Below are 13,757 nucleotides of genomic sequence, written 5' to 3'. Positions count from 1 at the left end.
AGGAGCGCGCTCTTTCCCATGCTGCGGTTACATACACACCGGCCGGGCATCAGCGCAACATCCTCACCCTCATTGTTGTCATCGCTGCCACTGTCATCATCATTATCGCAATCGTCATCAACATAATCACCGTTACCATGATCCCGATCTTTAACATCACCACCTTCATCAGCATGATTACTATTAGCGTCATCTTCCTCATATTCATTCATCGCCATTATCATCACTCTCACTCTCATCATAATCATCATCAGCGATAGCAGTGCGACAGGGCGTCATCGCGGCAGGGTAGGACTCACGATATGTAGCTGCAGGTAGTCCCCAAGTCCAGAGGAGCTGTCCACCCGCACCAGCACCGCATCCTTCAACTGCGTGCTGAAGCCCACTGTCAGGCGGTCCGCCCGCGTGCTTGGCCGGTCGTTCGGCGGCCACGTGTAGATGATCAGACCACCGTCCCGCCCGAAAATGTACGTTGTTCCCGCTGCGGAGAGAACAAGGGCATCCAGAACATTCATTAAAAAGTGTTAACATTCGTTGTGGCTCGTACACCCTGGACCACATTCCGTCCTCATTTTGAATACTGAACATCTTTACAGCGGAGAATAATCACCCAGCTCATTAAGATGCAATATGAAGAGAAGACAGAAAAGAACGACTCCAGCTGGCAATTTATGACCTTTAATCTGGTGATGGGTCACAAACCTCTTTCACCAATCAGAGCTGAAGGGCTTTTCTGACTGAGAGGTGGTCAAACTAGGAAACTAGGATGCACGTGCTCCGGACTGCTCTTAGAACCAGGGAGAATGCCTTCCGTGGGGATGGCAAACGACCTCTCAAACAGGCCATAGACAGGCCCAGCTAGGGCTCCCACAGCAGGGAGCTGCAAACCCCCCCCCCCCCGGGTAAGATCAACCTGGGACACATGGGAGGTCTGCAACTGCAATGACTCCCCAGAACTTCTCAGATGTCAGAAAACCTTATAACCGCTTTAAATACATGTCAAAAACCCCATGAGCACTTTAAGTAGATTTCAAAGAACCCTATGGGCACTTTTAGAAGATGGCCAACTTTAATTCATTGCCCTCCCCCACAAACTACTGGCGGAGCCAGCATAAACCCACAAACATTCAGCTCGACAGTGGGCAGATAATGTGCATCCTTAGAGTCTGACCTGGGAAATTTACTGGTTTAATCAATCGTCTCCAATTTATAATGTATTCCCGGATTTATTCCCTGCATTGCTGGCTTTCTTCTCCGTGTTTCTTGACTTGTTTCTTAGCAACAGGACGGTTATTTCCCATCCCACAGCTCTCGCTGCTCGTTAAGTATTTTATTATTCAGTCCATTCCTCCTTTTCTCCACTCGTACTTTCATATATTCCGTCTGGACAAAGACAAGACACATTTTCTGATCGTTAAAAGAGGGTACAACGGGTTCATGCATTGCGGGGAGAATTAAACACATGGGAAATACAACTGCCGCGCAGTCAGGTGGCCCTTCAGCTCACCGCTCCTGCAAAGATTGTGATCAAAACCAGGGAATGTAGTCCTTTCTTCAATGGCCACCTCCCACTCCCCACTGCAAAAGACCAGGAACCCACCCACACTGATGCGGTCCACCAATCCAGCATCTGTTGAAACTCATCTGGAATATCTGTAGATCACAGCGTGGGGCAAAGTGACAACAGGGAGTCCGTGCTGTAATAACCTCTAATGGACGTAATGGGAAATAACAGTGGGCCACTCCAGCTTTTACTCTTTTGCTTATGCAGCCAACCCTATTGTGCCTCCTCTCTCTCTACCAAGAGAGAGTATTAGCTCTGGGTAGATGAGAAATCACTTATAATACTCACTAAGCCTCATTAAGTCAGAGTATCGCCAAACTCTGACCCACATCTTGATGTGAAAGGACGACGGTACTCCGTTCTCGACTTCGTCGAGCCTCATCGGAAGACAGGTACACCTAATTACACACAACGATTGCCGTTTTATTATCATTACATTATTATCGCTGAAGCGAGCAGATTTTTAAAAAAAAAAAAAAAAAAAAGAAAAGAAAAGAAAGGAAAAAAACTGTCAGAGAGCCAGCTGCACTCGGTGCTGCGCTACGCAGCATGGAATCCAAGCATCCAGCACGTGCCGCTGATATCTGATTGGCTTAGGCTCTTTATGAAAGGGGCGGCGCGGCGGCACAGCGGCACAGCGAGTAGCACTGCTGTCTCACAGCACCTTGGAGGTGTGACAGGATGCGGGCTCGATCCTCGCTCAGTCTGTGTGGGTTTCCTCCGGGTGCTCTGGTTTCCTCCCACGGTCCGAAGACATGCTGTTCAGGTTCAACCGTAGTGTGTGTGTGTGTTCCACTGATGTATGGATGAGTGAGACAGTGTAAGTAGTTTATCTAGCAGTGTGCATCACCTTGATGAATAAGGTGTGTGGACTGATAACGCTACATAGCGTTCATTGGAAGTCGCTTTAGAAAAAAGCGTCTGATAAATAAATAAATGTAAATGTATGACACCCGCTCTCGATGAACTCGACGGTAACGATGCCGCAACGGTACCTTTATTTCTGCACGGAAAGATGGAGGCCTGTCCACAGAGACCCAAGTGGGGGAGCTTTGAGGCGAGAGCTCTCTCAGCACCAGCGTGGTGCTAATTAGAACCACCGCTCCCTCCGCAAGGGCACGCAAGCCGTCAGGTCCCCACATGCTTCCGGAACAGGCAGACACATTTACAAATTTATTCTGTAGGAGGTGAACACGCAGCCCGGTTCTGTGACCTATTCAGACAGGGATGGAGAAAAAAATGCTAATGATTGAGTGAGATAGAACATAGCTAATAGTGCAAGAGTGATATTGCCAACAAAGAAATTAATACATGTTGAAAGAAAACTAGACAGAAGGAGAATGCGTTTCCATCCCGATCCCCCATGTGGTAATTGGGTACTTGTAATTACTTGGGGGGGGGGCACTTTTTGGAATGATGTTGTCGTCATTATTTTTTCATTGCATTACAACTGTATCTGTCCACGAAAATTGTAATTTATTCTATAATAGTTTATTAACTGAATTAAATTGAGATGAAACATGGATTTTCACCTCCAAAGGCCATTTCTTTTTCATTTCTTGGAAGCGATCAAATAAACTTGTTTCTCTATATACAGTACATGTATATACTGTATTTGTTGTGTAAGTTCAGGTCTACGTGCAACTGTGTGTGCAAAGAGCGTGCGAGAAAAACAGCGACAGTGAGAATGACGGGCTTGCAGAGATCTTTAAATATTCATTGAAAGGCTGAGTGTTAAAGTACAACTGCAGGAACAATACATTATAAATCATTTTGACTGTAATTCCGATATTTTCCTGTAAACGAGCTCATGAGAGTATAACGATATCAATACGTTATTTTTCCGTTTTATTATATATTTTTGGCTTCTCCGTTGCCACCGAGCACGAAGGGAGACAAATGCCCTTCCACCTCATCCTTTATTGCCTTCAGCACCCATTAACACATATTCACTGCTCTTGCCTTATTTATTTCGGATATGCCGCCGCTGTCTGTGCCCGCTGTTTGGACCGGAGAAGAGAGCCTCTCTCCTCACTAGATCTGTGGTTGCTAAGGAGTCAAAAATTTTAAAATGCACCGTCTGGGGATTTTATTTGTGCCCCAGAGCCTTGATTAGCTCTGGGTTTGTGCACAAGCCTTCCTTTCCCGCCCCCTGGCCGCCGCTGCGCTCGTGGACGTCTGTACGGCATTACGGCCGAGTGCCTTTCCAGCAACCAGGCCATCCAGAAGTCCCGTCATGGCCAAATCTCCCCTCGCACATACCCTCCGACACCCCTCCCACACCGCAACACAAAGCGTCAATTTTCACCATCGGACAGCTCTGCCCCCTGAACGCAGGGTGGAAGCTGCTCAACTATTAAAAGTGTAGTGCCAGAATGATTAAAGAAAGAAGAAGAAGGAAAAAAAAAAAAAAAAAACACTTAGATTGTCATGAGCAGCTGATGACCTAATTAGAAAAGAAAATAATTTTCTAAAATTAGACCGGAGTTAGATGGCAGTATGTTCCCTTCATAAGAAGACTGATTTTGTTTGGTTGCTGAACGGCTTCGGGACACATCCAAGACTTTGATTGGCCGGGGACAGGCACACACGCGGGGACAGACACACGATAAGCTGCTCTGCATTCAAAATTAAAATCAAGAGTAACGGTCCTCAGCCAAATCCTGAGCATTAGTCAGACAGATGAGACACGTTGGCTCCTACACCTGCGTGCTAAAAGCAACGTGGAGGATCTGCCGCTCAGAGGTGTAATCAGCTCTCAGGGCCATATTTGTTTTGCATCCTCTCGGGGGTGCCAGCCCGGATATGGATCTGTTGTAGTCACTGGATACAGTGTCGCCCCAGAAATATTTGTCTTTCGTTGGCAGCTCTTTATTTGATGACTGTCTCATCAACCCACCCGCCATAATACCAAAGGGAGGATGTGGATAGCAGAACAGAGAGGAGGTGGGAGAACAGCGAGTGCGGGGAAAGGATGATGAAGCGGAGGAGAGAGGTGGAGCGTAGAGAGGACAGATGAATAGACGTGGTGCAGAAACACCGAAGGCCTTTCCACTGTGTGGATGTCAAGCCCAAAAGGTGCACAAAAATTTCTGATTCCCACAAGGCCTGCGCACCTTTATCTTACACAACGAAGATCTGTTTGGCACTGAAAGGGCCGACTTTCCACTTACGGCGACGAGAGCTGAAAGGGCCACTTCAAACACGGCAAGATCGGTACACGTGTTCACGAACAGACGACAGCTAGAGGTGGCAGGCTACGTGTTCCAACGAGCGCGCACCTTTTGACCTTAAATGCCCGAACTAATCAGGTCCTGATGGGGTCAATCTTTTTTTTTTTTCCCCTAAGTCCATTTCTGATACTATTAAATGAACCGAGAGGTCTATGCAAGCCAGACCATTAGTATCTTAAATATGCTTCATCATTTTGAGTGCCTGAGCAGCGCAGCGGATGAGTCACGTGTGGATTTCCGCTATATCGCTCCGCTAAGGTTATTCTAAGACGCCGTCTTTTCCCACCCAACTGAGAGGTGCTCCCGTGATCTTACCAAGCTATGTATCATACTGAATGCAAAAATGGAACAAAGTCCCGATCTAATCTCATTGTCTGCAGGTGACCTGGTCCATCCTTCTTGGCCACGGAAGGTTTTCCATTCACACCAACAGTCAGCGGAAATCTGTCTTGTGAGTCTCGTGAGTCTTGTGATTTCCCTTTTAAGGACAAAAATAGACCATATAATGAACATAGGATGAACATTCATAACTGCCAGGAAATAATTACAACAAAATTTAAAAAAAAAAAAAAAAAGAAAAAAAAAGGCCTGGATTTTCTTGCAGCCAGCTGGCCCTGAGGATTTTCCGCTCCAGACTGCATTTTGTGGCTCCTTACTGAATACCCCCACATCCTGGAAGAGGACCCATTCGCCAAAGGCCACAGCTGCCGCCTAGCCAGCACTGCTCTGGAACACCACATCATCACACCCGTTTTCCCCTCTGTAGTTGGGCTCAAGGCGAATCACAATGAGCGTGACGGCTCCTGGAACGCAAGCATTCCCAGAATGCAACTGGCAGTGCTCAAACTGCCTCTACGTCTCTTGATATCCTACAGCTATTCTCAGCACGAGAAGTGAATCGGCTGAATGTTTTCAGTACTACTAGTTTCGGGGAAAACGGAAATGTATGCAACGAGAGGCATTTGCATTGGTTCTTCAAGGGAAGAGGAATTAATTAAAATGCGAGAAGTGAATTGTCCAAAGAGGTTTAGGGAGCATCCATAAAGCCTTTTTTCGAAATGGCCAGCCATATCCTCATCTCCCGGGGATTTCAGATACATGTGGCGATTTGGCAGTAATGTCAGTGACGTTTTGGCCGTCTCCCTACGTCTTCATCAGATAGTGTCAAGTTCAAGTTGTAAAGAGTTGGGTACGGTTAGAGCTCTGTGTTCCCAAAGACAAATATCTACAATGCACCAAAACATTTTGCAGAAAACAGATGTTTCTGTCAGATCTGAAAATTTTTCATAATTTTGTTCTTTGCCGTAGTCTACCTGACATATTTTATCTGAACATTAATACATTATGTATTAGTGCATGTCACAAACCCGCATTTCAAATACAATATTCATATACGAACATTAAGGTCAAAGTCTTAGTCTCGATGTATTAATGTTTCGGTTATGAAAAATTGTAAAAATGTTATTTATTTTCATTTTGCAGCTTAAAAAATGTCTTAAGCTAGCACAGCACGCTGAATTAAACACAGGAATCCAAATGAAATAAATAACACCAGGCCATGTCTCATTAGCCCATGCCCCTAGGGATCGATGCGGTTAAAATACATGAAGCAATGTCCATGCGATTACGATTTCCGTGTCCTGGAAAATCATTATCAGGATTGATGAGCGCAACGAGGCCCAAACAAATGGCTCAAAGTCTTACGCGTATTTGACGAAGGCTCATCGATAATCAATCAGCAAGACAATTCATCACCCTGGAAACAAAATCTACAGTTGAACAAATGTTTTCTTATCTCCTCTTCTGGCACCATTATATTTTACATATTTTAAGCTCATTTACTTAATGCCATCTTCTTGTAACACCATATATAAACAGGAAACAAACCAAAACTAGCCTTCAACTGCTCACCAACACAGCAGCGGATGGACAACTAATTATCATTACGTGTAGCGTGTATTTATTTTTTAGTAATTACCTCACTGAACTGAGGGTACTGGCATTTGCGCATTCTCTGCAGATAATTAAATGACGCATTAGTTGTCATGACTGAAAAGAGGAAACGCGTAAAAATAAAAGGCTAGAAAAAAACAGCCTGCTTCAAATGAGGTAAACATGATCAATTCTATTTTACAGCTGCCATGACCTAACTGCCAGGCAGAAATAATGAAGAATTTAAAGCAATTGTTGGGGGGATAATAAATAAATATATAAATTAACGGATAAACTGCATGAGGACAAGGGCTCGGCTAATGCTGAGTGGCTGTAGCTCTGGGTGACACACAGCTGAGGGACACCGGCGCAAGATTTTGAGGTTCAAAATGATCCTTCACATCTTTTCTAGGACAGAATTCAACGTAAATAATCTAAATCCCGGCTTTAAGCAGTGAGAAAGCATTTGTGTTTGCGTATGCTAGAGAGAGACAGAGAGAACGGGTGTCTATTGCGTTTTCCTCGCATAATACGAAGTGACTTTAATCTCTGATTTCCATTCCTTCCACCTTGAACTCTGCAGTGTGGTCCTTCTATCTCCTCCTGCTATCTTGTGTTCTGTCGCTCTATCTTTTCTCTATACAGACAGTCCCTGACTTACGATGGGGTTACGTTCCAATAAAGCCAACGTAAGTCGAAAATATCCTAAGTCGAAAATGCATTTAATACATCTAACCTACCGAACATCATCGCCTCTTATCCATCAAGATGGCTGAGATCGTCAATCGTGAAAGTCCAAGTCGACGTGCGATGGCCATTACGGCCTTGCCGCCTTCACTCTGGACAATTATCTTGAGTTTCTCCAACAGCAATTTCCTTCCTCTTCTTCTTGCCAGTAGCAGGAGACACATAGGGGAGTTTCATAGACATGATGGATCCACAAAACACAACGTAGATAAGGGTGGGTATCCAAAAAAAAAAAAAAAAAAAAAAAATGCTAGCAACACAGAACACTGTAGAGTATCGGTTGTATACACTAGCAACCACGCGGCAGACAGATTGCACCATCGTAAAGTCAAAAAATCATAAGTCGGACCATCGAAACTCGAAGACCGTCTGTACTACCAAGTGGAGTTTTTCAACAAGCCAGGCATTTTCACATAACTACTTTTAGAGCCTTCTCCTCTCAAACAATGGGATAAGAGCCCTTTTTGTATTTAAAAAGAAAAAAAAACCTGCCCTAGCAACCCTATGAGAAATGAAAAGGCCACACACTGTTGACTTCCCCTTAATCTTTTCCCAGTTTAAACAGGCTTATGCAGTAATAATGGGGCAGCTTCCAATTACACCAGCAAGACTATCAATATATTCTCAGCAATAATGGTGAAGTCAGCTCTAATATCCTTAGGATTCATTTAACCCAAGGCTGAATGACAAAGGGACGGCTGTGATTTTAAGTGCCAATACCTGGGTTATTCTGCAATTGATAAAATAGAATACGACCTTTCAGTTTTATTGTGTCTGTCACTGGATACAAACTGCATGTTGTTATCATGATGGAGACTGTGATAAAACAGAGATTGGGCTGTTTTTTGGAACAACCTGGTTTTTTCAGACAAGCAAAGATATACATAAATATAAATACCGTAGAAATAATTCCACCAAGTCCACAAAGACGTGCATTTCCAGCGGACTGCTGAGGCTCAATAGCTCATAGTGTGTGAATATGTGAGGCTGCCCTGTGATGGACTAGGATCCAATCCAGGGAGTATCCTACTTCTCCTCGTCTCCGTGCTTCTGGGATGGGCTACCAACCCCCGCAACCCTGACATGGGCAAATGGTTGAGAGAAGTCAGTCAATAATATAGACCTGGAGCAACTTACATACAATGGTATTTTTAGTTTAAGAGGACAACATTAATAGTGGGAATGACCTTAACTATTACAGTAGCAACTGCCTAGATAAATGTATAAACATTCCCACAAGCAACTTCTTGGTAACATACGCACATTGGACATGGAGGACAAAATGAAAAAGTGCAATACGCTCGATTCAACTGGAGTTGAAATTTTTCAGCTGCGATCAACATCCATGACCATAATGTGGTCAATATCCATCTTATCACTTGCATAACAAAATGCTTTGCAGAATACCGTATAATGCCAGTTAGAGAACTGTCGCACGTCACGGTCTTCAACTCGCTTTCACACAAACTCACATTGTCCTGAAAGCTAATAAGTTGATTTTTTTTGGAACTATTACGAATCTTTATAAAAACTCTGGGATAGCAAAAGAAAAGAGTTCATGCGAGCGACTGAAGGCAGGGTGCCGTGCCAACGGACTGCCTGCTCACAGTTACATATCATTGTTCTCTACAGCCTTGCTCCCCTCCCCTCCCCTCCCCTCCCCTCCCCAAAGCTTCATGTAATGAATTACAGTCCTGTTCTTCATTTGGTTGTGTCAAGAGCCACTGGCAATGCTGCTGGTAAATCAGATGCTGGGAAGCTGTTTGCCTCATAAGTCTCAGCGCGTGGCGTGTTTATGGCAGAGTCAATATCAGCCTTTACAGTTCACCGCCCAGCTATCCGCTTGGTGCAACCTTGTCTTCGAACTATCAAATAGAAGAGAGATGTCAAATAGGAGCACCACGAAGTGACTGTGTCTATTTGTACCGATTGCTCGATGGAGCCCTGCGGATAGCTCGCCGGGCAGTTACCGACGAGGACAGAGGAAGATGGACAGTATGCACAAGGTTCAGCCCTGGAGTGCTCTGCAGGGGGTATCTGGATGGTACTTAGACAGCTTAGCTTGCCTGACCTCCAAGCCTCACTTGAAGACCAGATCCACTGGTAACAAACTCAACAGTGTGAGACATGAGGACATCGCTTACATCAGGTAGAGGAGGGTGAGCGGGTGGTTTGTCTCACCATGTTATAGAAATAAATAACAATCCATGTTCTTTTGCATTTATTGCATTGCTGAAAATGCATTTACATAATGAACTCCGTGCCGTAAGCATTCTATAACAAAGCTCTGGAAATCATTCTGAACCCGAAGTGAATCCTATTCAGCGCTCTTCATTCATGAGTACCTACACGCCTTCCCCGCTATTGTACTTATTTGTCATTTACTGCACCCAAATTCCAAGTTCTGAAGTCGAAGGTGAAGCTGGCAGTCTCTCCATAATCGCCTGCATACTGTGCTGCTGGACGCCTAGCAACAGAACCAGTAGATTGGTTTTACTCATTAATGGCAACAGCTCTATGTCAAAGTCAGGCTCGTTGCATAAGGTTGCATCAGGGCCTTTGTTGAAATTTAAATAAAACTGAAGACGCAGGAGCCCCTGCGATTGTAGATACAGTTATCCTATTATCATGTCTTGTGTGAAGGAGACATGATAACCTGCATTTTTCTGAAATCTCCAGCTGTAGCTGGTCGTGCATCAGAACAGTTCTTTAGTCAAAGCATAGTACGTACATTTGCTTGTCAATCAGCGTCCTGGAAAGAAGTCAAAATGCTGTAAATCAGGGAAGTTCCTCACTGAAGTGGTAGCAGGCCGTGGATACGAGAGACCATGTCCATATCCATAGTGGGAGGACCTGATAAAGTAGCCCCTCAAAGACAAGCTGCGGCCACTAGGACCTTTTAACATTCTGGAAAGTGCCGTGCTATCAATGTAGTTTGCCGGCCCTTCATTGTACTCACCCCACACGCACACACACACACACACACACACACACACACACACACACACACACCACCAGGCACTGATCATATCCCTGTCCCCATTCTCTCCATCCTCATTTCCAGCTTGGACAAAATTGAGATGCAGTACCGAATTATGATGCAAATGTCAGCTCCACCCCTCCAAACCCTACACACTGTCACCCGTTCTGAATCCCAGGGAGACCACCAGAGGTGCAAATCATATGCAGTACAGTGCCTCTTGGTCACCTAGCGCTGCAAGAATTATTAGACTGGCTTAGAAACCATTGTTAAAAAATGTATGTACGTTTCCAAAAAGGCTAATGACAAAAGGACACGCGATACTGATATGAGTTCCGGCATTTTCTGAAGTACACAGGCACTGAATCACTTCGCAGGAATGAGCTTGGACCTCCAAATGCCCAGTGATCTGATACTGCCATACGTAATGCTTAACATGCACTACCATGAAATGGACACAGTACAAGAGAAGTGGTCTCTGTGGGGACATTCTGTAAGATGCTCTAAACATTTAAAACAAAAAAGCCCGCACAAACAAGGGTGCTCCGATCAAAGGGGGCGCAGGAGCCCAGAGGTGGGAGATGCACGTAGCGGAATACAATGTGAGGACAGTGGCTCTAGACTGATCAAGTTCCGTTTTTGGAGGTGATTGATTGGTAAGCGATTATTGATGACTGATTGATAGACTGATTAAGAAGAATCCAACCAGTGCACATGTATTGCCCATGGGATCATGTGTTGCCCAGAGGATGCTGGAAGGTCTATGCATTGAACTTAATTAACTCGTTGAACAAAAAGAATCAAACCGTTTCCTAGGCATGCAGTGAACAATATCTTATGAGGCAGCTGAGCAGCTGCAGCAAGACCCCAGCACATACCTTATGTGAGATAGGTGGGTAGGTAGGTATACCAAGCACATACCATACAGACTGACGCAGGCAAAACTGAGAAAAAGAAAAAGCAACGTGTAACATTTTGTTCGAAGGATAAGAACGTGTGCGTAATACGCTACACCCCAACCAGACCGCTACGCTCTTTCACATCTGCCCGCTTGGTGGTCCTGATGTGGTGGAACGGCCTCCCCCTCTCACTCAGAACTGCTGAATCTCTTTCTACATTGAAAAGGGTCTTAAAACTCACCTCTTCCAGACTCACTTCGCCCATCATCTCTTAAGTTCATGTAAGGTGTAAATGTTCATGCTCTATAACTTTGAGATGATGCCCGGATAAACCTTTACACAGCTACTCCTGTAAAATAATGAAAATGTTTAAATGTATCTTTAAAAAAAATTCCTATAAAGATGATCAGGAAATGTCGATATTCCCATAAAGTTTTAGGCAGCTACTCGTGTGATGAACGTTCGTTCATATGGTGGAAAGAAAACTAACTAAGTATCACACACCTGCATCTGTGTCTCTGCTAATGTAATGAACACACTGTATTTTCTATGAGACGTACGCCGCTCTGGAGAAATGTGACTTCTACATGAATACACACACACTGTCTGAAACCGCTTGTCCCAAGTGGGGGGTCGTGGCGAACCGAAGCCTAACCCAGCAGCACAGGGCGCAAGGCTGGAGGGGGAGGGAACTCACCCAGGACGGGACGCCAGTCCATTGCAAGACAACCCAATCAGGACTCAAACCCCAGACACGCCAGAGAGCAGGACCGGGCCAAACCCGCTGCGCCACCATGCCCCTTCGAATGGAATAAATGTAAATATAATGCACAGAAAAATGTGTGTGTTGGACTGTTCGAGAGAGACGCTGCTGTCCTCTCTTTAACAGCCTCCCTCGTGCTTCGAGCAGCAATGGCGCAGCAACTGAAGTTTGTGGGAAAGGCTTCCTCTGAAGTAACCGCTAGACGCCTCCCCACCCCTTCCCCTCCCCTCCCCTCGCCTCCCCATACCCCCACCACTTCTTTCACGGGTGTTAATATTTCATGATGGCAGGGTCAGAATTGCACAGACGCAGTATTCGAGTCGAGAAACGTGCACAGATAAATCCATCACTGCTTAGTCTGAATTACTTGCTAGAATTCCGCCTCGTTGCAAAACTAGCAGATTGCAGGGGAAACGGCCGGCCAATTAAATTTTACACGGATACCTCCCAACTGGGTGGGAAAAACGGGGGGGGGGGGGGACTCGTGACCTCTTTCTGAGCAGAAATGTTTAATATTTCCATATCTTCTGCAGCATTTTGGTTCTACATACAATGCTTGGGCGCTTTAGTTTAATATTCCAGAGGAAAACGGAGGCTACAGTACAATGTGAATTACTAATTCCAGTAACACTATTACTTCTAATAACATCGGCTTTTCGGACATTAGCGAATTAAGTGTATTTACTGTCATCATTATCATTAGCCATCCGTCCATCCATGCACCCATTATCAGTAACCGCTTGTCTAATGCAGGGTCACAATAGTTCAGAAACTGCACTGGAAGCATCGGGCATGTGGCAGGGAGCATCCTGGACTTAATACCAGACTACTGGAGGGCATACAGAGACAGACACACACACACACACACACACAGACACAAAGGGCAAATGTGAGTCACTAGCACATGTCTTTAGACTATCAGGAAGCTGGAGCATTTGGAGGAAACCCACAGAAAAACGGCAAGAACATGAAAAGTGCTCACGGAAAGAACCAGATTTGTACCCTCAGCCAAACACACAGCCCCGGAGGCACCGGCATTACCCACTGTAACACTGTTACTAATTATCTGTAAGTAATAACAACAATAATATTGCTGTTGTTTGCTATTAGAAGTGTTTATCAAATAAGTGATAAGTCTTCGCCTTTTTTAATTATTATATGCAAAAATACATAGAGCAGTAAATTTTATTGGACAGTTGCTATAGCAAAGACTACTTGAGAAGCAGTAGAATACTTGTACAGGCTGCTCTTTTAATACATCTAGCGAGGTTATTCAAATCAGACCCAATTTTGAATCATTAAGGAATAAATGATAGCCCTCTCCTCAGAAGCTCCCCTTCGTTGCTGGAGCCCGGAGAGAAAGCATTAAAAAATACATCACATCCGCTAAGGTCCTGCTAGTATTTAGGCGGCAATGGATGCTAGAGTCAGACGGGTTGTCCTCTCTCTTCGGAATGATTAAAATGCAGGATCCTTGACGCAATTAGACGCACCCTGGAAAGCGGGGCGCTGAGAGGCGTGCGTGTGCCGTGGGTGACGGCAATTAATATTTTGAGCGCTCGCAGTGTGAACGAGCTCCCGTGCTCCACAGCACCCTCTGCAGCCTCCCAGGACTCGAGTTCCACACGCAGACAATGAG

General features: G+C 45.0%; 1 protein-coding gene across 22 annotated transcripts in view; it reads right to left on the bottom strand.

Moving 5' to 3' along the window:
- nrxn1a (neurexin 1a) overlaps positions 1-13,757 on the bottom strand; it is a 330,335-nt gene that overhangs the window by 114,800 nt on the left and 201,778 nt on the right. For all 22 annotated transcript variants that reach the window (XM_029254386.1, XM_029254388.1, XM_029254396.1 and 19 more), the window contains one exon: positions 300-481. In XM_029254386.1, coding sequence (XP_029110219.1) covers positions 300-481 — 182 coding nt within the window. The remainder of the gene's footprint in view (positions 1-299; positions 482-13,757) is intronic.

Source organism: Scleropages formosus, chromosome 8, assembly GCF_900964775.1.
Source record: "Scleropages formosus chromosome 8, fSclFor1.1, whole genome shotgun sequence".
Lineage (NCBI taxonomy): Eukaryota > Metazoa > Chordata > Actinopteri > Osteoglossiformes > Osteoglossidae > Scleropages > Scleropages formosus.
The sequence above is the reverse complement of the archived record's forward strand: the minus strand, read 5'-3'. Positions and strand labels throughout refer to the sequence as shown.